We start from the raw sequence: 26,880 nt of genomic DNA on the forward strand, positions 1-26,880 counted from the left end.
CAAGTAAGGCCTCACACCACACGACATTTTGCAGTTAGCCCCGTAACAACATCATACAAAGGTGCAAGGAAATAGTTACCCCTACATACTCCCCATATGGATATATAAAATTCTACATGCATGAGACAGATGCAATTATGATAGAAAAAATGTCCACATAGCATTACAGAGGATACCTTTTGAAAAAAGGAAAAAACAATGCTAAGCAAAAGAAGACAAACCCTATATACCTAAAAAGCTTATTTTCATCGTCAATATTGTATTATATTTCCTCTTGTTCATTTTTCTGTCCTTGATGTCATACACTTGTGATTAAATATTGTTAATTTATACATTTTACCAATTGCACATGTTTTTCTAACAAAGCAGATGACACTCAATTTGCATTAATTTATAGAACTCATTGGGTTTTTAAATAGAAACAGATGGTTGCTCCAATTAACAGATTTGATTTAAACTAAATGGCATGCATTAGTTTTTGATCAAATTTATATGTTAGAACTGTCAAATTTCCAAAGCAAATATTTATTTCCCTCCGCGGGACTCGAACTCGTACCGCTGTGGCATATATGGCAACACCGACTGCACAAAGTCCAGCGTCCTAGACCAATTGGCCAGCTAGGCTATATAAATATATAACTTCCGCTGGCCGGAGGATGAATGACCCAGATATTGAACTAGTTAGTCAATAAAGGTATTATTGCGTTAGGTTTTCCATATTGGCTGAGTTATTGGTCCGAGGCTAGCCATACTGAGTCTGAGTCGATAGCTTTATGACCGAGACTATAGTATGTCTATATAGTTGGTGATAATAACGTTCATTTTTTCATTAAAAACTGATGAGGGCTAGTAGAACTAAAATTGTGTTTAAAATATGTACAATATGCTAGAAATCATCGAAAAGAAAACAATTCAGGCTAGTAGTTATATATCTAACACAATGAGAATTACCTTGCATCCTTCACATGTAAACACACCATAATGGTATCCAGAACTCTTGTCTCCACAAATTCTGCACAAGATATTGCCGTCAGGGTTTATTTTCTTTACTGAAAAACAGAATTTCTTTGGTTACAGCCCTTGAATTGTATAAACTTCCATCTCACGCCATATATTATGACATTGAGTATTAACCATTCACCATATAAAATTCCCCATTCCCCAATAGAAGTCCCATTGCATATTTCTTATTTAATACAAAAACGTACTTGCTTTATCAAATCAAATTTCATATTTTTAATTTTTTTTCAACATTTAAACTGTTAATTTTAGTTAAATTTAATACATTTTTCATATCATATACATTAAAAAATTTATATCTCATTTGAACAGGGTTTACATGAAAAACCACATGTTACTTTCTATTTACTATAATGTTTTAAACGGAATATCAAAAATAAATCATGTTGGCTTTCCAACCATGAATCACATTTCGAATGATTCTTAGCTGGAATACTACTTAAAGTATGTTAGCAGTAGTGATAAAAAAGTTATGCACCCATTCGTGCACAGAACATAAAAGTTCAAAACAGTCACATATTAAAATTTGGACTCTAAATTGAAATTAATGCATTTCCGCACATTTACCTATTTAGTCAATTGTAACGAACTCCTGTGTCTGAATTGGAAACTTGGTAAAGTTCAATGCTAACGATCATTTCATCTTTTAAAATATTTTAATGTAAACTTCCCGTTCTCATACAGTCACACACACAAAAAAAAACAAAAACAAAAACAAATCACACACACACACACACACACATGTAACATATTTAAGAGAGATCTCGTATGCAGCTAGAACTATAAATCTATGGCGGTAAACGCGGCCAACAGCTTAATGTGGAGTAGTAATATAAATTATGCAAATCATATGCGAATGTAAAGTTATGAAACTGCGAGTGCAAAAAGTCGCTAACAATATTGACGACTTAAAATGCATCACATAAGGCCACAATAAAAAATCGTAGATTCAAAAGTTTGGGCAGTTTTATCATTCTTTGGTGAAAATACTGTTAATTTCAAAGAAATTGGGCTTAATTGGACAAAAAATCAAAAATATTTTTTGAGGGGGTGGACAAATCGGGTCGGGAGGGGATGATAATCTAGGATATTTCTAAACTGGCTTAAATTCATACCGAAGAGCTAAGAAATAAAGCAAACTTGGTTAAAATATTCAGCCAGTTCAATTATATATTTTTAGAATACCGGGCAGATTTTCCGCCTACAGTATCCGAGGTTTTTCTTCTGTTTAACGAGAAATGCTGAAAAGTTCCGATTAGGTGGATGCAACAAACCATCAAAAGTGTTTACAGACGATTTGTCATCTGGCAAGAAAAAAAAGATAAAAGGGTTTTACAAGTATCTATTAGAAAAAAGAATCCCGACAAGATTGCATGTAAAACAAAAGATCTCTCATTTCTTCACTGGTTGGAAACCAAATGTTTATCTTTACCTCTTTTTTGTTTATTTACTTGACCAAACTGTTTCTGGTGTTCACTTTTATCCTTTGGATCAACCGACACAACTCCTTCTGTTTTAATAATCATTTCATTTTCATAACTGACACTGTTACTCTCAATTTCGTCACTCGCGAGGGACGCAGTATCGTTTGAACAATCGTCACTAGAAAACGTTTCGGTTGACAAAATGTCGTCGATTGATTGGATAATGTCGTCATGCATCTGTCCATGTTTCACTTGATCATTCTGATGTACTTCTTTATTTTTACTATCTTTTGTTAATTCCAGGAGGCGTTTTCTCTTCGAGCTCGGATCTGTAATACTCGTTTCAACATCCTTTTTTTCGATCAAAGTCTGACCTACAGATTTTTTATCCCCATTTTCGCTTTGATAAATAAAAACCGGTGATTGTTTGTCGGTTTGATAAGTCTGAGACTTAATATTACCATTGCATGATATAATTCTGCTTTCATGTGCATTTGTTTTGCATTTTGTTTGACCGGATGTGACGTCACTTGTTATTGATCCCGACAGAAGTCTCTGTACAATAATTCCCTCATGAAGATCAGTTTCTTTCATTTTCTATGAACAGCCTATAATTATGATAAAAACACCTGTCTTTAACTGATTTTTCTTGTATTAATGATAATAACTTTTCTGTCTCAGTCACAGCATTATGTATGTCTACGCGCTGAAAATAAAAAGCGAATAAACAAATATTAGTAGTCCATTGTGAACATAATAAATGGATTGAACATCATACAACCACATATTATCTAACAAATACATGTATATATTACAGGTAATAACTTACATAATAATCGATTATGAAGTTCATTAAACATTTATTTATCTTGTGTGTCAGATGTTTTCGCACCAAAACCAGCTGTTATACATGTTTAATGTCCCTGTTAATGCGGTGCTAATTGTCGTGGATTTCATGAGTCAGACACATCACTAATTCGAGTTACAACCGTAGAAGTGTTACTTTTCGGTATTTATCTTAAAATGTATTCAGTGAACATGATTGAATCTACGTATTGCCAAATGTCATACTCGCCATCTTTATATCAAATAAACTCTATACGGGTAAATGGACAGATGTTTGCCTCTTAGGTTTGCCACCTCCCTACTGACAAAAATAAAACCCGACTATCAAATAAATCTTCATCTTTACGTACTTGTGGGCCATGTTTTTGATGATGGGAGCAAACCCATTGGGTCTATACTAGAAAAAAATGGCATATGACTTCAGTAAGATAAGAACCATTAAAACTATAATGTTTAAAATACGTATTTCGTCAAAAATACCTTAAATGCTTCGAAATGAAATAATAATGAAAAAATGATCATTTTTTAGTTGAAATTTTCGTTCCGATTGCTCCCATTGCAATTTCTCCCAGTGACCTAGAGTAGCGGACTCAACATAAATTTAGAACTTTTTCCACATGCAAGTGGACCTATGGAAAACAAGTAGCTAATATGGCAGACATTTATGACATCATTGAAACCAAAACATGCACAGTAATGTCAAGACAACTCGATTCTGCGGTAAGATAAAGATATTAGTTAGGCAAAAAATATAAAAATGACAAGGACCAGGGATGCCTTTTAGTAGTAAATGCCTCCGTAAATAATTCATTAGTATGACATGTACAATGTTTTTATACTACAAAATGTACCAGCTGGCCAGTTCGCCTGGAGACAGTTACATGACTGTACTTACAATATTAATCTGAAGAAACTTTTCTTATATTAACTAATACTAATATTTCACGCACCCCTATTATTTGTAACAATAGTAAAACGTAGATGATTGGTGTATACTTTAAAATAAAACAAAAATGGTGTAAAATCTCTAGTGGTGATCAGACGAATGCACACTGTCAGGGTCATAAGAGACTTACATTCACACAGTGTACTTAACTATATACTTGTGGGGAATGTCTTGGAGTTTGACTACCTTTTCTCAAAAGCTTTGACATAAATTACGCATCCAATCCTTTGCAAAAATGAGCAACTATAGGCCTGGTATTCCCCTTTCAAAATCTCTGGATCCGCTTCTGGATTTACATGAACAATTCTAACATGTAGAGTATAAGATAAACGTGTATGATACCAAAATTAACGTATAATTCTTCTTTGGTTCCAATTCGTCTTAAACTGTAAAAAACAGAAAATTGTCTTGCTCCTTAAGAACTAACATTGAAATGCTAGTAAGCAGCTTAGGCTTGTGTATCTAAATTTGGATCTCTATGTGTACTATTCTCACTTAAAAAGAAATTCCGTTCCCACAAACCTAGATCTACCAATAAAAAGGTGTCTATTACATTGTGTCCAAATGTTATTTTTTTAAATGGCCTCATTTATACGGTTGTACACTAAGGCACACAATATTTTAAAATATTTAAACATGTCAAGATAACGGCTTATTAGGTCGAAATCGTCGAAATATCAAAGTACAATGGGATACAACAAACAACAATCAAATACAATCATATGTAAAATCTGATTACAAGAAAAACGAGACATAACACAATCCTGCTCTGTCAGTGGCACCTGTAACGTTGTAAGTGAGTAAAAGTCAGTAAGAGACCAGATACAATAGTGTAAGAATAAATCTATGTGCGTGGATGTTCTGCTCTGTCAGTGACACCTGTAACGTTGTAAGTGAGTAAAAGTCAGTAAGAGACCAGATACAATAGTGTAAGAATAAATCTATGTGCGTAGATGTTCTGCTTTGTAAGTGGCACCTGTAACGTTGTAAGTGAGTAAAATTCAGTAAGAGACCAGATACAATAGTGTAAGAATAAATCTATGTGCGTGGATGTTCTGCTCTGTCAGTGACACCTGTAACGTTGTAAGTGAGTAAAATTCAGTAAGAGACCAGATACAATAGTGTAAGAATAAATCTATGTGCGTGGATGTTCTGCTTTGTAAGTGGCACCTGTAATGTTGCAAGGGAGTAAAATTCAGTAAGAGACTAGATACAATAGTGTAAGAATAAATCTATGTGCGTGGATGTTCTACTCTGTCAGTGACACCTGTAACGTTGCAAGTGAATAAAATTCAGTAAGAGACCAGATACAATAATACAATAGTGTAAGAGTAAATCTATGTGCGTGGATGTCCTGCTCTGTCAATGGCACCTGTAACGTTGCAAGTGAGTAAAATTCAGTAAGAGACCAGATACAATAATACAATAGTGTACGAGTAAATCTATGTGCGTGGATGTCCTGCTCTGTCAGTGACACCTGTAACGTTGCAAGAGAGTAAAATTCAGTAAGAGACCAGATGCAATAATACAATAGTGTAAGAGCAAATCTATGTGCGTGGATGTCCTGCTCTATCAGTGGCACCTGTAACGTTGCAAGTGAGTAAAATTCAGTAAGAGACCAGATGCAATAATACAATAGTGAAAGAGCAAATCTATGTGCGTGGATGTCCTGCTCTGTCAGTGGCACCTGTAACGTTGCAAGTGAGTAAAATTCAGTAAGAGACCAGATACAATAGTGTAAGAATAAATCTATGTGCGTGGATGTTCTGCTCTGTTAGTGACACCTGTAACGTTGCAAGTGAGTAAAATTCAGTAAGAGACCAGATACAATATTACAATAGTGTAAGAGTAAATCTATGTGCGTGGATGTCCTGCTCTGTCAGTGACACCTGTAACGTTGCAAGTGAGTAAAATTCAGTAAGAGACCAGATACAATAATACAATAGTGTAAGAGAACTTACATGAAAACCATGAAAACTGTTTTTTTTGCTCTGTCAATGCGTCGATCATAGTTTTTCTTCCCCCTTTCGTCTACATCGATCGGACTTGACTTTTTTATGAGCAACTCCGCGGGTGTTTCTAGAAAAGCAGAGGACGTTTATCCTACCCGTCCAGCTGGTGCATGCTCCCAGTTTTTAGTGGAGTCCGAGTTGCACATTTACTATTGTTAATTGTATGTACTATTTTGGATATTTTATGTTCTTCGTTGTGTTTGTCTGGTTTCAATGTCTAGTCTTTGTCCCTGGATAATATTCTTTTGATTTCAGCTAGAATCTTGGTTCCCTCTATTACTCTTAAATAAGAAATGAGAACTCGCTGTGGGCTGTAGAGTAATCAAGGGAACCATCTTCTTCGACTGACAGAGTATGATTTGTTATTACGAAAGAGGAAAAATTGTTTGTGTTTGTTTGTTGGGGTTTAACGTACGAGCAGCAATATTTCAGCTATATTCAGACGATGAACATGAAATTGATGATAAAATGAACATGAAATGATGATGAAATGAAAAAGGGATGGGACACAAGGATAATGGGGTCGACAAATTTTGATTGCCACTGGAAATAGGGAGAGATGGGTAGGGTCGGGCAATTTAGCCTCCTGTGGCGGAGCCCTATGGTTCCTACTCCGGGAGAATACCACAGTAGGGTTCTTTAACGTGCGAGGAACGTGGCATCTTTCCCAACACGTTGCACCACTATGGTTTGCGGTCAGGATTTCCGTATTATAGCCTGACAACCCCAGCATGTAACACGCCAGGGGTACCCCATTCCACCACCTGGGGCACACATCCTAGTTGCTCTGTGGGCAGAGCGCCCTAGCCACCGGCTCGGGTTCTGAGCACTATTTAGTCGCCTTTTACGACAAAATTAGCGCTGCTGCAGGCCTTTCCTTTTAACACCCGGACCTGCACGGGGCTAAAAAGAGGAAAGAAAAGCGTCCTCTGCTTTTCTAGAAACTGTCGCCGAGTTATACATAACAGTCAGGAAAAAAAGAGAGGAAAGGACAACTTTGGCACATTGAATAAATTTGGTTTTCGTGGTGCAGATGGATACACCGCAACGATCCACGACTTCATGATGATGACCATAAAACTTCTGTGGTGATGACTTCCATCTTGTACCAACATAACCCTGTTCTAGAGGCCTAATTGTAAGAAGTCTAGCACGGGACCAAAGGTTGAGTGTAGTTACGGCAGGCCCAGTCATAACCTTTGAGTAGTCATATATATGGCAAACGATATTAACGGAAACTCCGTTATCTACGGAAATAACCCCGTTTTCTGTGGATTCACGGACCGTTATATATGAATTAATTGCGTTATATATGAAGTATCTTCGATATCCTATAGTTAGTTCGTTAATTAATTCATTATAACGGCGTTTCAAATGAATTGACTACAAATAGTTATCGATAGCAATATAATTAATTTTCCATTGTCTATGGGTTATCGCGCGTTATCTACAATAAATTACCCTGTGCTCCTCCCTCCAATACCAAAAGATCTGCCTGGTATCTTTGTAGACAGTATGTTATACGCACATACATGTATTCTTTGAAATGTTGCATTTGTCCAAGGAATAAAAATACGGACATTCCATTTTTTAAAACAGAATGCGGACAAAATCACAGAACAACTAAAACCTCTTTGTTACTCGTTTGTAAAATAAACTCAGGCAGAGATTGTGAAAAAAAGAGATTCACAAAATTAGCTCGTTACAGCCTAAGCCAATTTGTCCTATTTTTAACCTATATGTTTGAACGAAATAACATGTTTTCCCCAAAAAGAGTGATCCAATTAAACCCGTTGAACAACTTCTCTTGATAGTAATTGAAATTCGTGTACTCTCGGATGCCATTAATTCACAATTTCTCTATTTTACTGTTACATGCTAACCTCTCAGGGAAGCCTGCACCGGTAAAACTATGTTGCTTATTTGGCAGCAAGTACAATTTTGAATTTCACGTAAACAATATTTGCTTATGTATCGAATGTATTAGATGCTAAAACATGTATTATATAACATTTATAGTGCGTTCCGAAAAAAAGTTACATATTGTATCATGTGCAGACAACTCATCCATATGCGAGAGCTGTGTGTAACTCACGAAACAGTTGCAAGGCATGTTACATCGGGTATCCATTTTTAAGTCGCTTATATCGTTAGCGACTTCTTGCACTCGTAATTTCAGTATTTTACACATATGATTTGCATAATTATATATTACTGCTCCACATTATGCTGCTGATCGGTGCCATAAAACCGTCAATTTTAGCTTCATACGAGATAAAAATGGACTCATAAACATATGTTCTACGTGTGTTTTTTTCTTGTATGAAAACGGGAAGTTTACATTAGAAGATGAAAAATCGGTTAGCATTGAACTCAATGTAATATTATTCCGATTCAGACACAGGGGCACGTTATGATTCGGGTCATCACGGTTACGAAAGAATAATCTTATCAAGGGAAATCAATCATTCTAGCGGAAATCACCCGATTTTAGAACATATCCAATTAGTGCCATCTCGGATGTTGGAAGCTAGCTAAAATCAGTGGCATAAAATTTTTGACGATTAACGACTGAAGTTTTCAGTAGATTCAACACTACAATTAAAATAAAAAAAAATATATTAATGATGATGAAGTGAGCTATGAGCTATGTTCAGATGTTGTTTAAATGGATTGAATAGTGTTCGCGTGTGTGTGTCGTCTGCTCATGGATGAGAAGGGATAGAAAAAGGGAATACAAATTTGAAACCATGTACAATTTTTCCCATAACTACTTATAAATACTGTCGTGACCTTTCGGCATCACCAACTAATACTCATAAGTTGTTATTGATTTCAAAATGGTATTTAAAACTCAGATATATACATAAAATTTCTTGGCAAATCATTAATGCCCTTTAGTCATAAAAAAGAGGACATGTACTAGTTCAAAAAAATGACGGGGTATTGAATTTTTGCACACATCATACAATTACCTCTTCAAGAATTTTCGATTGCAACAGTCAATGTGCGTTATAGTTCTTGGTTGAAGAATTGCATCATAATTACATGCATTAGTAATACATTATGGCATGATGTAGCCATTCTGCTTTTCCTTTCTTAGTGCAAGTATATAGGGCAGTCTATGTGAGTTTTAGTCTAAGTGCATTCATTATGCATTTTACCCTTCAGTATAAAGGTATGGTGCATTCATTCTGCATTTTACCCTTCAGTATAAAGGTATGGTGCATTCATTCTGCATTTTACCCTTCAGTATAAAGGTATGGTGCATTCATTCTGCTTTCTATCTATTGTATAAGGTATGGTACATTTATCTTGCACTTTCCATTTAGTATAAAGGCTAGGTGCATTCATTCTGCATTCTACATATTGGGTTTTCTGATTGATTTTACATTTTCTAAGACGTTTATAAAAAAGATAATTTTCTGTGTACCAATGTGAGATAGTCCTCAACTAAATATTGTAGCAAAAGGTACACAAATACCGGGGATATACCGAGGAACCATCAACTTCCCGTGTAACCAAATCTTTACGGAGTGTTGATGTTGTCCCTCCTCACTTCATGTAATACGGATATACTGAGGAACCATCAACTTGCTGTATAACTCAATCTTTACCCAATGTTGAAGTTATCCTCCCTCTTTCCTTACTTCTTGTACACATGTTAAATATCTGAATTGACATCTTATTTGCTCGTTTATTTGGATCAACATTGAATGCAGTGGTAATTAATACATTAGTCTGTCTTTAAACATTAAAACTTTGCAATTTATAATTTAAACATATAATTTATGTGTTCCGTCAAAAAATCAAACATAAGAAGTAAACAAACTTAAAATGCGACTTACACATTTCGAGTCTTCATTCGAAAGTTAGGAGATATATTCTCCTATAGCGATTAAATCACAGAGTTTTCTAATTGATATATTCTATGTATCCTTAAGGGCGACATCATGTTTAGTGTTAACCTGGTTTAGAATCAATAAATTAAAACTGCACACACACATGAAGATGTACTAAATGCGGATGTTTTTTTTATCATCATGACACGTCTGTTATGGTCGGGGGCTATTTCAGACGGACCAACTTGACCGCAGGGCATCGCGTGACAAATATTTCCTTTGGGAGGCCTAAAAGACAAATTAAAAAATAAAAATATATTTTTGTGACATGTTATTTTTGATATGTTTTATGTTTTATTATTTCATTTCGTAGATTATTTGTAGATCGTATGTGTTTGTGGAAAAGGGGAAATGTGATGATTTGTCACCCTAACTACATATAGTTATGGGGCTAGGGCGCTTTGCCCACAGAGCAACTGGGATGTGTACCCCAGGTGGTGGAATGGGGTACCTCTGGCTTGGTACATGCTCGGGTCGTCTGACCATAATACGGAGAACCTGATCGCAAACCATAGTGGTGCAACGTGTTGGGAAAGATGCCACGTTCCTCGCACGTTAAAGACCCCTTCTGTGTTTTTTTCCGTAGTAGGAACCACAGGGTTCGGCCACTGGAGGCTAAATTGCCCGATCCTACCCACCTCTCCCTATTTCCAATTCCAAATCAAAATTTGTCGACACTATTGTTCTTGTGTCCCATACAAGTTATTATTTCTTCATTTCATGTTCATTTTATCATCCATTTCATGTTCATCGCCTAAATATAGCTGATATATTGCTGCTCGGACGTTAAACCCCGACAATCAATCAATCAATCAATCAATCAATCAATCAATCAATCAATTTCAGTCTCCCCCAGGAAAAAAAAACTGCCTGAATGTTAATGGGGTTTCTGAAAGGGTTGAATATCTACCTCACGTAGCAGAATAATAAGTTTTCTAGTACTTAATTTATTCCAACAAAGCTGATATTCAATCTTACATCTATTTAATACAAGAGATCCGAGTGTAAATATACATGTGCATATGTGCATTGTATACCCATGAGGTGTGAATATTACTAATGGGCAAATTAACAAAGTAAAAGTCATGTACTTGTACCTATATTACATTGAGTGTGTTTCTATTATATAGATCATAGTCTTAATTGTGTGTAATCATGGAACCAATTTCTAGGTACGCGTCTTAGATGGAAAAAGCGGTGTGGGGGTGGGGGGTCCATTCAAGGAAGAGGGTGAGGTTGGACCCCCCCCCCAAGTAAAAGCACTCTCACAAGAACATTTACCATTATAACGTCAGGCGCTTCCCTTTTCTATAGAAAGTAATTGAAAACGAATCGTGGAATGATAATGACATGCAGTCCTCTTTAAGAACAATGGATTCAAAGTTATAAATAAAAAAAAACATTTTGGATTGCGACATTGTCAGGATGATATGTCAAAACCAACGGGACACGGTCATTGTTCTTTCTCACCCCCTTTTTCATAGAATCAGATCTGTTAACATACTTGGATAGACTTAAAGCTTCTCTTCGCAAAGGGTTACATTTTCATCATGCTGCGTTTTTGCCTGACTGATAAATTAAGAAAAACAAAAGTGGGCATCCGTGGGTTTCTAAAAACTGAAATATTCGCTACACTGCTCCATCGGATCAAATTGATACAGGGAAGATATGTAAACGTATAGAAAGGTCTGAAACGTTTACATATCTTCCCTGTATCAATTTGATCCGATGGAGCAGTGTAGCGAATAGAGTCGTCACATTCTGAGACGTTGTATAATATTGATTTGTTGTGACATGCATCATTAATTTGATCCTATATATGTAATTTGAACTCAGCATTCCTGGAATGCTGCATAGCAGTCTTTGAAGACGGTCCCCAGAATATATATTTTTTGTTGTTTACTGAATTTAAGATTTGACTACCATGCGGTGACATTTTGGTGATCCCAAGCTACACTTTTAAATTATTTTGGAACTGTGTACATTGCATTTTATTTTTTCTATGCTCTATATTTGTACGTCCTGTTAGGCCATTGAGGTCTTATATTGGGTCAATATTATGTGTTAAACCCTTCAGGACACAAAGTTTGTCCCCTGCAGTCTTACAATAATATTCCGTCAATATTATGTGTTAAACCCTTCAGGACACAAAGTTTGTCCCATGCAGTCTTATAATAATATTCCGTTAATACTCTGTGTTAATCCCTTCAGGAGACTAGTAAGTTTTATTTTTCAAATTACATAGCACGACTGCCATTTACTAACATGTTAAACGCATTCAAGGTTGGTTTTAGGTTACAAACTGCATATAGAAAAAGAAATTTAAGAAGTACTCACTGACTTGAAATCCCCACTCCCCATTCGATAATATTTTTCATTCTATGAAAAAAATAGCATTTAGTACATGTACGTAGTGCAAATTAAATAACATGGATGGCAAGTTATTTTCAAGTTTTTTTTTCTTGTGAAAATATGGCACAGCCTGAGGAAATTACAAAATGCAATGAATGTCCTATAGTGATTTTGTAATTGTAATATAATCAGTGATATTTGTATTTCAAGTATTTTTCTGAAAAGTTAGATTGATTCTGCCAATTGCAAATAATAAAGCGACATATTTGATCTTAAAAACTTTCCGGCTGTTTTCGTTTGAAACCAGGGTCACTATTTTACATGACTGTATCATTTTCGATTTCTGACAGTTTTCATTAATACATGATAAATTGAAGTCACGTTAGTATCAGAAATATAAGAATATGTTAAGATAGATTTTGTAAAAAAAGGAAAATTTATTTATCCAATATGATTCTCCTGCGCAGGGGTACATTGGCTATTTCAAAGCTTTACAACTCTGCCACACTCACTGCTAAAACACAGCCCTTAAAAAGCAAATTGGAACAGTACATCGTAACAGCTTTGCAGATTTCTAATAATAGTGTTCATGTCCTCAGAATTTTTCACATCCTGTATGGCAGAGCCTATATGAACTAGCGGATTAATACGTATGAAATAAGGAAGCAGTTATAGGTCTGCGGAGGAGATTGATGTTTATCAAACACCAAACAAAATTAGTAGATTCTCATCCACTCCTACAAAATCGACAAAAATAGAAAAAAAATTGGGCGGGAATTTCAAAATCAGTTTCTAGTATTGAGATACTATAAAACACAAATTTTTCATTTCTTGGTGACTAAAACAATAGTTCTTCTCTGAAACTGATGTGGCTATGGATTAAGAACATATCTATACTTCAATTATAGCCAAAATTAGGCTACCAAATATCTGATAAGAAACAAAATAAAAAAAAAACTAAATCCTCCCACCCCCTATATTTTTGTGAAGGTTGGATGAGAATGTATCATTTAAGTATTGTAATGTCCCCTCCCACGTGTTTAAATGTTGTTTGTTTTGCAAATTTTGTATTATTAGGGAAAGAATACTTTAAACGTTCAATTTACAACTTCTAATAATTGACAAGAAGGAAATCTTCTACTGATCTTTTTAAATAAACAATAATTGATTTGTTTGTTAAGCAATTTTCTACCTGATTTACATGTGGGACAATCAGAGCTATGAAAAGTGGGACAACCAGGAATAGATCGAGATAGGTGTCCAATAATATAGGAGACTATACAATTTCTTTCCAGTTAATGATGACAACAAATTAAGAATATCATATGTAAATTGCTTCCATTAAAGTTAGTGTAATGCATTATAAAACTGTCGTTTCAAAACTACCACAGATATTAACTGATTAATTTAAATTTTCGTCAATTTGATCTGGAAATGGGTCCCCTAAAGAGTTTGAGACAGAGTGTATGTACATGTACAATAAGAACTGCATTTGGCCCCTAAAATATATACTCGGTTGCAAAATGGTTTAAAATTGTTATAACAGTAATATCATAGGCGTAGCATCCAAATCTGGACCGATACGGCGAGAATGATGTCTAACTAGGAGGTGCTGTGGCAGTCGTAAAATACCATGTTTTTAATTATTTAACATTTATACGGTTAAAATTTGCTGTTTTTCCTACACATTTACATTAGACAAATATGTCCATATGTTTCGAATCATATAAAAGTATTGTCTCTAAATTATTATACATGTACAGGAATATATAAATATATGGTTAACTTTAAAAAGTGCCTTTAAAGGGGATATAATAAGGGGAGTGTATGAAATTTTAGTTTTTGAATGTTACAAAGAAACATTAAGGGAACCAAGGTTATAGCGGTAATCAAAAGAATGTAATCCAGGGACAAAGACCAGACATGGAAAACAGACATACACAACAAAGAAGATACAGTAACTAAAATCACACATGCAAAGTAACAAAAGCAAATGAGCAACTCAGACTCCACTAAAAACTGGGAGCATGGACAAGGTGCACCGGTAGGGTAAGCGTCCTCTGCTTTTCTAGAAACACCCGCCGAGTTGCTCATAAAAAGTCAAGTCCGGGGTATAAACACGAGGAAAGGAAAACTATGACCCGTTGAATAAATCAGTTTTCATGGTGCTGATGGATACACCAAAACGATCCACGAGTTCATGATGACGACCATAAAACTTCTGTAGTGATGACTTCAATCTTGTAGCAACATAACCCTGTTCCAGAAGCTACCCTGTACAAGAAACAAAGTCCAGTGCCACAAATTAAAAGAACATTTATAAACCAGTTTTTTAATAGTTTGCAATTCGTGAAAATAACCTACAAAATCTATATAGAAGTACCTTGTTTTAAAAATTATTTTGAAATCAAATTTGAAATTTGACAGTAATCTATTATGGATATTCAAGTTTAAGCCACATATAACATCATTAAATAGAAGTTGAAAAGTTAATTAATCCAAAAATAAGCAGTCAAATGATGTAAGAGAGAATAAAACTAGAATTGACTACTTACTAATTTGAGACATAAACAATTGCAGTCTTAAGATGATGCGCACACATGCATTTAAATTGTCTCTCTGTAGTACCTTCCAGCCTCTGTATGATACTTGTATTACAATATATTTGAATAATCTATTTTACTACTTCATTAGCTGTCAACTTCTATGTGCTTCTACACGTGTACTCACTGGGACAAATTCTGTAAATGACAAAATTTTCACACGTCAGTTATCATCTTTTAGAAATGACTAATTTTATATGCATAATTTAAATCAATACTTCGTCGACATAGTATATTTATTGCTGGGGTATTATGTAATACTCTAGACATTAAATGAACTTTTTATACTTTTCTACAGTTTATGTGTTAACAATTAAGCCAAGGTACGGATGACGGAGAAGCTTGTATATAGAGTCAAAAAACAAAAAGTGGGCACAGCTGTCCCCGATTTGGATGAACAGAGGAACTGATTGTTTTGATTCATTTACAATATATATTTTAACATTTAATTAAAATGAGAAAAGGTATGGTGAATATGTCCAAGAGACAACAACCCGACCGGAATGAAAATGTCAGTCCAAGGCCACCCAATGGTCTTCAATAAACAACGACGAAACCCTCACACCATAGGGCAGGCTGTACCTGGCCACAAACATCATTATACACAGGTACAGCAAAGGCGAGAAATTTCAGACTGGTGCTAAAAAATGTACTTTGGCGTGAGCACTACCCCTTTAAAAATCCGGCCACTGTGGAAAAATATTACATAATTAAACACAACTAAAATCAGTTCAAAATGGTCCGAGTCCTTATTACAATGGAAATAAAAAACTGAATATAAATTACGTATACACAAATTAACAAACTAAGTACTACTCAAAGTTAACTGCCATGTCAGCTCCCGATAAGTTTAAGCCTACAACAAGTGATGTCTCCATCGTATGTAAAGTCAATCACAATTCTTTACATCACGGTACATCGAAAGTCACGAGTTGTTCATTTGCTTTTTGTTACTTTGTATGTATAATTTTAGTTTCTGTATGTTCTTTGTTGTGTATGTCTGTTTCCCATGTCAGGTCTTTGTCCCTGGATTACATTCTTTTGATTACCGCTATAACCTTGGTTCCCTTGATTACTCTTTCATACAATAAGGACACCACCCACGTCATGTCAAAAACTGCTTTTAAGTGTACATGTGGTGTTTTAACTTCTGTGTAAACACCCTATGAGCGAATCACTGTCAATACAAACAAAAGCTATCCCAAATTAACGATCTGACAACAATATCATAACTATAACAACAACGAATCAGCCTATTCAACGGTTTAGTTAACTTATTGGGTCAGTATCGAACTTTCCGTGTTTTGTGTAGAAAATCACCGTGAAACAAAAGGTGAGAGATACCCGCACGTATTAATCCTTTACAAGTACATCTATGTTTGAGAATGCACGAGTTTCTTTCATAGGATAAAATTTCTTGTGAATGTTTTTACGAGCTTGTGATAACGAAAACCTTGCTGTCTCGGTTATATAAAGAATCCCAAATATCGTTACAAAAACGAACAAATTGAACCAATTGTGATGTGTAAACACCATATAATGGTGACAAGTGGACATAACCAACTAAAACTATGTCATGAAAAATCTTTCCTTTTATCGTAAAATTTAGTATTAAGTTTACTATTATCAATATGAATACACCTTTTTTATTATCAATATTTGCTTTTTTCAAAGATAGTTCCGTAGGATATATATCTTTAGTATAAGTATTGAAATTATCGTCCAAATATCTAAAGGTGTTATTAAATGTTTCTACCAAATATTATTTGGAAGGGAGTTCTTTTATTCTAACCATAAATTGTTATTCGTAACAGGACAGAAAGAGGTCCGCAATAAGTCCGCAATAAGTAGTGCACAATTGTTTTAAAGGGAATTCCAATTACTTGACGATAAAGAGTTTCACCAAAGCGTACGAAGACTATGAGTCCTTTCAGCATATCAAAAAAAGTTTTTGTAGTTTTTATGATTTTCATTTCTAAAAATGAACTAAAAGAATTCGAACAAATATATTCAAATTCCGATTTACTAAATGACCATTGCGTAAGAAATGTGAAATTTTGTTTTATGAAATTATGTGTAAGTGTAGTGTGTAGGAGTTACGACCCCTTAAACAGTTTTTTTGGACATTTTTTTTGCATGTGCAAATTTGAAAATCTTTTCTTCTAAAACCATAGTACAGAATTCAATGAAAGTTGACATATTTGTTCCCTTGGATGTCCCAAACAATGGGACTGTTTGGATATTTATTTCGTGAAAAAATATGACCGCCGTTACTTAATAGAACATAGCGGTCAGGAGGCAGTTTTTGCAAATAACTCAAAAACCGTTGCCTACAGCAAAATTTTTGCAGGGGTAATATTGTTCAGCCTCATGAGTCCGACCAATTCCCAAATTTTAGAAACGATTCGTCGACTGATGTAGGAGTTATTGCTCCTGAAACAATTTTTATTTTTTTTCCCATTTGTAGAACTTTGATAATCTTTCTAAAACCATTTAAGATTATTTAATGAAAATAGGCATACTGTTTTTTTAGTGTATTGTGCTCGAAATGACTTTCAAATAAGCAAATGGTCAACTAGGTGAGCAATTCAGGCACTCTTGAGCCTTTTTTAAACATTTAAATCTGATTTGTCCCAAATCATTTCAAAGATTGAAGTTTATCATTTGTAAAGAGCAGAATACCCGGTAGTTTTTCTCTGTTACAATGATCATATAGGTCATTCATACATTTTTTTGTCAATGGGCAAGACGATGTCCATGTAAATGTCGTTAATTTAGAACAGCTATTCGATCAAAGCGCTTACGGCAAAGTTAACGCAGCCAATAGACTGATGCCACCTTAAAACCTCGATATGAGACATGTCTGAACAGATACAATCTTGACATCCTTTTTCAAATCGAATACAATGTCACCTAGATACCTATACCAAACAGAGTGTGAAAACATAACCAATAAATTTGGTACAACTATTTTGTCGTTCGATGGTAAAATTAGTTGCATTTAAAAAAAAAACCAAGTACATTTGTAATTTTAATTTCTAATGCTACGGCTACTGGAACAAAATCGCCTCTCAAATTATGTTCGCATCAGATAAACAAAGAAAACAAGATAGATTTTAGGCTTAACCCTAAATATGTGGTTTCATAGGGGGAATCGACGGAACTAGGATTCAAAAATAACCATACAGAATATAATCCAGGGATAGCGTGTCGACAAAGAAAAATATACACATATTTAAGAACATACAATAACCAAAGTAACATGCCCATACAAGTGTGGAAACAAAAGTAAATGTCTCAGCAACCTGGACAACACATCAAATTTGAAATAACACATATTTTTTTCCCTAAACTGACAAAGAAACTATTTCACACAATAAGTATTAAGAATAATGAATGTCTTCTGGTGTGTTGTGTAATACAGGAGTAGTTAAAAATGTTGTATTATGTTATTTACAATTATTCTTTTTACTTATTTTTGATGAAAGAGTAATCATGGAAAGCAAGATGAAAACAATATTCATGTTCCGCTTGTATTATACACAAGTTTTTTCATTGATTCTGACGCTATTGACAATAGTTTCCTCCAATCCTCCCGTATTCATGCATCCTGTAAAGGACTATTTTTACATTGTGAAAGGCACATTTGTCTGTATGTGCCAATCTAGTCTGCAGTACCTATATCACAAGAACACTTTCAATATCATTATACAACAAAATTCTTTTTTTGAAACAGATTTCATGTTTCCGTCATCATTTCCTATTATCATTCACCATTTTGCCGAAATATCTATTTTACATAACACCTAATGCCAAATCACATAATGCTGTTTCCATTAACATATTTTACTTGATGTCACTAGATAACGTCCGTAAGAAATTATATGTGCTGACCAATAAACAGTCCTTTCTTCTATTCAGACCTTACTTTGTCATAAACAACGCTCACTCTTTTGAATTACATGTATTAATTACTTCAGACAATACTTATACACCAGGTTAACCCTATCATTTGTTTTGCCTCTCTTCTCATTCAGCAACCTTATAAAAACATAAAGGGGCACAAATGTCCCCATTCCTTATATGTACTATTTTTAACCTTTTGCACTTGCTTTAAAGTAGCGTATTCGTTGAATTGGATCGCATGTCTATGCGCCAAATTCGTCAGTACAAATTTTTGACCGAGTTCAGTACTTGAATACTAATGATAAAACCACAAAGATTTGATGCAACACGTAAAAATAAAAATTGATTCTATTATTTTTATTTCAATATATCAAGTTATGGGATAGGTAGAAAACTACTTTAAATGTTATTCATGTTTATATTTATCATGTTATTTGTAATTATATGCGCACTACATATCAAGCAGAAAATTTGTTCTTGAAATAAAGGAGGCTTCTAAAACACATTTAAGTATTAAAATATTCCTTTAAATATACCAGCATCAGATACTATATAGGTATTTTGTACGTTAAATGACAAAAACGTCACTCAAACTGAGTTCACATGTGATATTTTAGTAACTATGAAGAGTAAGTAGAGATTACTTTTGTTATAATCAAGAGCAATGTAAACAGTAAGCTATTCGAACTTATTTTCTAGCCACACAAAAATTATACTTTTGTGAAGAAAGCGTTTGTATTAAAATTATACCCAATTTATTTTAAAAAAAACCCTCAACTACAATATTTACGTCTCTTTACTGCCAAAAAACCCCCTACTTTCTAAAATAACGTTCTTTTTTGTCCCAAATTTGCATTTCGTTATTGCCTTTATGTTAACTTTCTGTATTGCCAAAACTTACTTTACTTTATTGCCCCAAACAACCTCACTTTATTGCCCAAAATCAGAGTTTACATTGCCAAAATAACTATTCTTTGTCATAAAATAACACCAATCTTTATGGTTATGTACGTAATTACTTGATATCTACAGAGCCAAAAGTGCCACATATGACAATCATATGATGCTCCAACCGTGTGATGATCATATCATAATGAAATAATGAGTAATTTGATATGATTCTTCTACAGCAAGAGAATTGATTGTTCACACAAGTCATAATTTTCTTTTCCTCTTTCGTCTACCCTGGATGCGACTTCTTATGAGCAACTTTGCAGGTGCTTCTATAAAAGGAGAGGACGCTTATCATACCGTTGCACCTGGTCCATGTTCCAACATTTTAGTGGAGTCCGATTTGTTCAATTGCTAGAAAAGCAGAGGACGCTTATCCTACCAATGCATCTGGTCAATGCTCCCAGTGTTTGGTTGAGTCCGAGTCACATTTTTAATGATTAAGTCATTTTCCTCATTCTGCTGGCTCATTTTATTGTTTCACCAAAGTCAGCATAATCCTGAATTTATTAGATCACTGTATTCTATTGTCTAGGACATTATTCCTTATATAGTACGAAAGTCTCGACACCTGACTCCCTAATTACATGAGAATGGACCCTCGTCTGCCATTCAAATGCATGGAAATTTGCCATTAATATAGTGTAAAAAATCTTTTCGTATAAAAATAAAGATACAAAATTACAAATATATAGTTATACACGATGGAAATATTATGAAAAGCATAAAACAGGAGATTGTGCATTATAATGCAGCGTTTTAGAACCCAAAAATAGATCAATCTCCGGTTTTCAATACCTTCTACATCGGAAACTAAAACGAGGTTTACAAATGCTTTTGTGCAGGATACCGAAATAATTCAAGTATAATTTATAGTTTCCCTGATTTAAGCAGGTAAGTTGGAAAACCAGGCATATGGTTAGAAAAGACACACACACTTCTAAATCACACTTCCATGAACGTAATCAGATGGTAACTTGGGGCAATTTATTGCCTTGTCAAGTTAGTCAGAATGACATAATAATCTTACCTTGAAATCGTTTTCCTGGTTAAGAAAGTTTTTCGTATACACTTACGTATATCTAAAACAACGGTACACAATTTGGAGGCATTTATCTGGGAGAAAATTCGCACAACGTAAATTGAGTTGATAAGGCAAAAGTAATTTCGTAATGCTTTTTCGTACCCATCTGGGAGCAAATAATCGAAGATAACATAAGACTGAAGTACAAAAATTGAAATGACCATTTATTAGAACAAATATCGGTAGCGGACAATGTTTGACAGACATCCTCGATTAATTTCAAAAACGTTGAAGATTTTTTATAATTGTCATAATTAGCAAAATTTGTATTCATTATCCTTGATTTGCTTAGTTCACGACCATATGGCAATATTTGACAAATACCATCGATCTATACGTTATCATTTCTTTCGGTTGACAGTGTGACGGTGTGTTGTTGTCAACACATAGTATTTATTTCTACTGATAACTTTATTATATCTTAAATTTGAAGCTTACATGTTTGGAAAAAAAATTGCATAAACAATCACACCAATGAGTAATTTTATTGCTTCGAAGTACTAGTACAAAATTTAACAATGCCATAAACTGGATAATTGTGCATGATATAAAATATTGGTACACAAGAACTAGGTATTTTAATTAGGTGCCTGACTTTGTAAGAATTAGTCATTGGGCAAAACATGGCAAGAAAACCTACTACACAATATCATCATTCGTAAACAACTGAATAGATGTTGTTCCACTATTAAAGTACAAGTCCGGAAAGTGTCAACCAAATAATTTACAGGAGCTTGATATTTCACTATTTCAAATATTTTATCCACTGTTTTAAATACATCGTTTATTATGATAGTATATAGATGGTACAATATTTTACAATTAACATAAGTAACGCTCGATGCTACAAGAGGGAAGCATGATAATAAGTTAACTAAAGATACAAAACGTGCAGAGAATATAACACATCAAAAACGCCTCCAATAAATTATAAATAAAATATTAAAAATTCTAACTCCGGCAAATGGCTAATTGTCTCAAGTTCTCTACTTGTCAAAAGCAATTAATCAAACCAGTGTAATATTCAACGGGGGATAATGTCATGAAATTTTATCAAAATAAAACTATAGATCTTTATCCTGTGATACTAGGATCAATCAACAAATGGTCGTGAGAAAGTCTGTGTATACAGCATTAATCTTAATCCTGATCAAGTTAACTATCATTTGCTATGTACTGACCCCATAATTAACCCAATACTTAAAACATTTGCAAATTTGTGATAAAGTGCTATGAATATAGTGTAATGACAAAATTAACCGTTCACCGACCTTTCCATGCACATAATATACTTTTAAACAATTTATTGTTTGGGTCTCTTTCTTTTGATGAACATAGAATAAAAGTTGCTGCCGAGTTGAAGTAACTCCATAAAATACTTTAACATTATACCATTATTTAAAATATTTTTTTCAAGATTGCTATTTTGGTTTTTAGATACCACTGTTTCAATGCGATTGATGTTTTACAATTTATATTTGAGAAAAATCGAGATAATAATATATTGCACAAGAAGTAGTCCCTAAAATACAAAAATATCCCAATCTTTTACTTGTTCATTTACTTTTGTTACTTTGTATGTGTGGTCTTCGTCCCTGGAATACATTCGTTTACTAATACAAGATTCGAAATTTAAGGATAGTTAATTTAAAGAATCGTTTTATTAACTGAGACAGTACAGATGCACTCAATGTTCATTGATTAAAAATATCCGGTGCATGTAACTAGTACCAGCTATTCCTATATGAACATTTAACATGTCTTGACCTAATTTCTTCTAAGTTTACTTAAAAAAATGTCAAAACCTCTCATGAACTTATTTTCAAAGCAACACATAACAGCTAAAAAGAGTAATCAAAAGAACCGAGATTCTAGCCGGTATATATAAAGCTACAAAAGTGAATGATCAATTTGGACTTCACTAAAAACTGGGAGCATGGACCAGGTGTTCCGGTAGGGTAAGCGTCATCTGCTTTTCTAGAAACATACGTCCAGCTGCACATAAAAAATCAAGTCCGGGGTAGACGAAAGAGGAAAGGAAAACCATGATACGCTGAACAAATCCGTTTTTATGGTTTAGAATGATACACCGATGCGATCCACGAGTTCATGATGACGACCATGAAAATTCTGCAGTGATTATAGACCTTACCCAGTCTTTCCTAAAAAGTTGTACTGGACATTCTTATCAAACAACCGTCATATAAAGAATACTAACAAAATTACCCAAATGAAAAAATAAATCAGGCAATCAGCAAGAGGAATAGCCAATAGGACGAATGAACAGATAACCAATAGCAATATCCAGGCAAGGTCAGCATGGTAGTTTGTACAGGAATTTAAGATGGAAACGGTGGCTTAAACCAGGATTTAAGAAGGTATCTTCATATATCTCCTTAGAAGATATATGAGGGCGGGTGTTTCTAAAAATCAGAGGACGTTTATCCTACCGATGCACCTGGTCCATGCTCCAAGTTTTTTGTGGAGTCCGAGTTATTCATTTGCTTTTGTTGCTTTGTGGGTATGATTTTAGTTACTTTATGTTCTTTGATGTGTATGTCTGTTTTCCATGTCTGGTCTTTGTCCCTTGATTACATTCTTTAGATAACCGCTAGAACCGTGATTCCCTTGATAACTTTTAGAACAGTCAATAAAAGCCAACCTTTTATATCTTCAATACAAATGCCGAGTATAGTTTGTTTGTATGGCCATATTGTGATTCTTTTACATTTCTTTCTTGTTTATGAGAACGATGCAATCCGAAACTTGAGGGCTCAATCTATCGAAAATGGCAAGTGTCCATTTTCTTGGCACTACACATAAAATTGTGGGATTCGACACATTTGAAATTAATACATACTTATACTTTTGTTCTGATATTTCAGTATTCTCAGCATCGTTAGCTATTGGATATAACGCAAAATATATCGCAGATATAGAATTATATTTAAGGTAAACCAAGAAAAGTGCATACATCTGGAAATTCACATTACATAACAACGTCTGGAAAATTTGACATGAGTGTGTTAAATGTGTCATTACGTGTAACTATAGCAACGTTTGTTTGGAATTGACTTGAATTTCACGATATACACCAATTCCTTTTATTGGTTTATAGTACTTTGATATCAACATTGGATATCATCAATATGACAGTATAGTAAATTGTATATACATGTACATGAACTTTAGACAAGTATAACGGACAACGGTTCATAACACGGAAATACTAAGGAAGAAGGCTCATGACATATCTATATAATCCTAGCTCCAAAAGATACTTAAGAATTGGCAATAATAAAAAAATTGTCTATTAAAAAATAACATAAATTTTTCATGTGCATATTGTTTATTGCGCGAAGTACTTTCAGCAATTGAAAAACGGTCTTGAAGATAAAGGAAAAAAAACTTCTGTCTAACCCATATGTTTAACATAGTAACGGCAGCCATGCTTTTGACTGATAAAAATCAACACATTACATGTACCTTTAAACGGAATTCCCTAAGGAACATTCCTAATTTGTTTGATTCTAATTGGTCAAGTAGTATAGAGAAGAAGATTGTTTGAAGAAATACCATTTAAAATAGCGAAAAAATGGCTTTACAGATAAAAATAAAAACAAATGACCCAGAGAGATCTCATCAACACTTTTACTTACACCAGAATTCGGCTTAATCCGACGGTTCTGGAGATAAATGCGAAAAACTTCGGTGAACCTATAGAACCGTTTTCATTGAATCTTACTATAGTAACATGATTTTAGGGTATGGCTCTGATGAACGGAGCTTAATGTGTTTTCTCAAACTACCTTTAAACTCTATAATAGTTTTCAAATTGTGTGGTGTGAATTAACATTTTAAACATACTTAATTTATTAGATGAATGAAAAAGAATCGTTTCCATCGACATATTAAAAGACTAAACAGAGCCTCGACATTTGTACATTCGTCTGTTTCCGTGCCGACAAATTTCGTCGCTTCTGTCAGAATATCTTTTAGCGATTAAAAGTTTTGGTCTAATATTTTACATATAAGACGTGCCTGACACTTCGTTCATTTAAGTAATGTTTGCAGAAGGTGTCATTGTTAAAAAAATATCAATCTATTCTCTGAACTAGCCAAATGTCTTTTTTCTCCGATTGATGATCAAACGTATCTAAGTTTGTGTCAGTGGGACAACAACTACATTTCATCCGATTCATAGTCTGTTACGAATCAATAATTTTCTTTGATTCTTTACACATAAGAAGTATAAGCAGATCCTTTTCAATGTCCAGGAAAAAGTAAAAGAACCACATGGAGTGTATCAGAACATTACGTTGCATTTTAACATTCAGGTCTTCCGAAATTTGCATTCCCAACCATACAAAAAGCCTACATGTAAAAGTCACGGAGACAGCCATTTGAGACCTATTAGTTAAAACATGATTTTTGTTCAAGTACTAGTACACAAGTAATATGTGTTTTTAATTATCTAATATCGATTTTATATTTGAAAGCCGTACCAGACGTGCTGTTGCATAATGTTTTACTTAATGTTTTATTCAAATTGCACACCCATTAAGTAACACTCCAGTTAAGAATCATACAAAATGTGATTCATGGGTGAAAAGACAACATGTTTTTATTTTTGATATTTGGTTTGAATGGCCACAGTAAACAGAAATTAACACTCAGTTTTTCATATAATCTGTGTTCTTAGGAGATAAAAATTCTATGGAATGCACTGTAGAATTCAAAATTAAGAGCGATAACTCTGTAAATGACACTAAAATACAGTAGAAACTGTAGGATTTTCAATGTGGATTATCTTCTCAGAGCAGACAGATTGGAATGAATAATTATACATGTCATCATATAGACCTGTAAAACCACTCAATAACAAAAATAAAAATATATAGCCTTTTTTTGGGATGTAGCACATTTTCCAGATTTTGCATGATTCTTACAAAGACAGCTACTTAAATGTTTTGTGTTTGTTGAAAGCGATATATCTATAGGTTATTAAGAGAAGATGAGGAAAAAATTGAATGAACTATATAATATGTATATACAATATAATTATATATGATATAATTATAATGAATTGCACAATTTTGTTTTACATTATTCCGATTCCTTTTTCTCAATTTTCAATGGCAATTACCAATATCTTATATCATATTCCTGAAATATAAATTTCCCTCATCGCGTAGACCCAACAAAAAATCATAAAAAGAGGCTATAGGACGAAATAGTTTAATGTTACAAAGACATTATTTATTCAAATTGCTTCAGAGAATAGAATTCACTAACATTGTCACAAGTAGCAAACAAATTTGTTAAGGAAATAACTACAATTATGTAGCACAATCTAAAATAGTAGTTCCCTCAATTTTTATTCTAAATGGTTCCATATGCAATATCATTGCCCATTTAATTCATCAATAACAAAACCTTCCTTACACCAAAAACTACAAGTAGATTATCATTTTGTGATTGAACTATTAAATTTAAAATGTTCATAAATTCGTTCAAGAATAGCTATTTTATTGGTCTCTGGGGGTAATTTTGATTCCATTTCTCCATTCCGTGAACACGTATTTTGATATAACCGCTAGTTAAAAAATAAAGTAAAAATATAACTGACGATTTCATCAACTAAATAGTTTCACACAAAAGTATGTTGAACGAATTGCTTTGTAAAGCCAACTTTTACTTTTGACCCGTATTATTGCGTAACTGTTTTGATATCATATTAGTATTTCATTAAAAATATCAAACTGTCCAAGATACAATCTAATAGTAATTAAAATCAAGAACCTCGATATGGTGCTTTGAACGGATTAACCGGA

The 26,880-nt window shown here is 33.8% G+C and overlaps 1 protein-coding gene across 3 annotated transcripts in view; it reads right to left on the minus strand.

Moving 5' to 3' along the window:
* The window catches only part of LOC148599315 (ecdysone-inducible protein E75-like), a 37,504-nt gene that overhangs the window by 6,859 nt on the left and 3,765 nt on the right, over positions 1-26,880 (minus strand). Inside the window, exons 2-4 of one of the 3 annotated variants that reach the window (XM_088558380.1) lie at positions 15,058-15,243; positions 2,453-3,052; positions 952-1,049 (exon numbers count right to left, since the gene is read on the minus strand). In XM_088558380.1, the coding sequence (XP_088414506.1) occupies positions 952-1,049; positions 2,453-3,038 (684 nt within the window). In that variant the 5' untranslated portion in view covers positions 3,039-3,052; positions 15,058-15,243. Of the gene's footprint in view, positions 1-951; positions 1,050-2,452; positions 3,151-15,057; positions 15,244-26,880 lie in introns of all 3 variants that reach the window. The other 2 variants (XM_088558379.1, XM_088558381.1) reach the window with 2 other exon arrangements.

This window comes from Perna viridis, chromosome 13 (assembly GCF_037379345.1).
Source record: "Perna viridis isolate PV_CMFRI_1.1 ecotype Kerala chromosome 13, ASM3737934v1, whole genome shotgun sequence".
Lineage (NCBI taxonomy): Eukaryota > Metazoa > Mollusca > Bivalvia > Mytilida > Mytilidae > Perna > Perna viridis.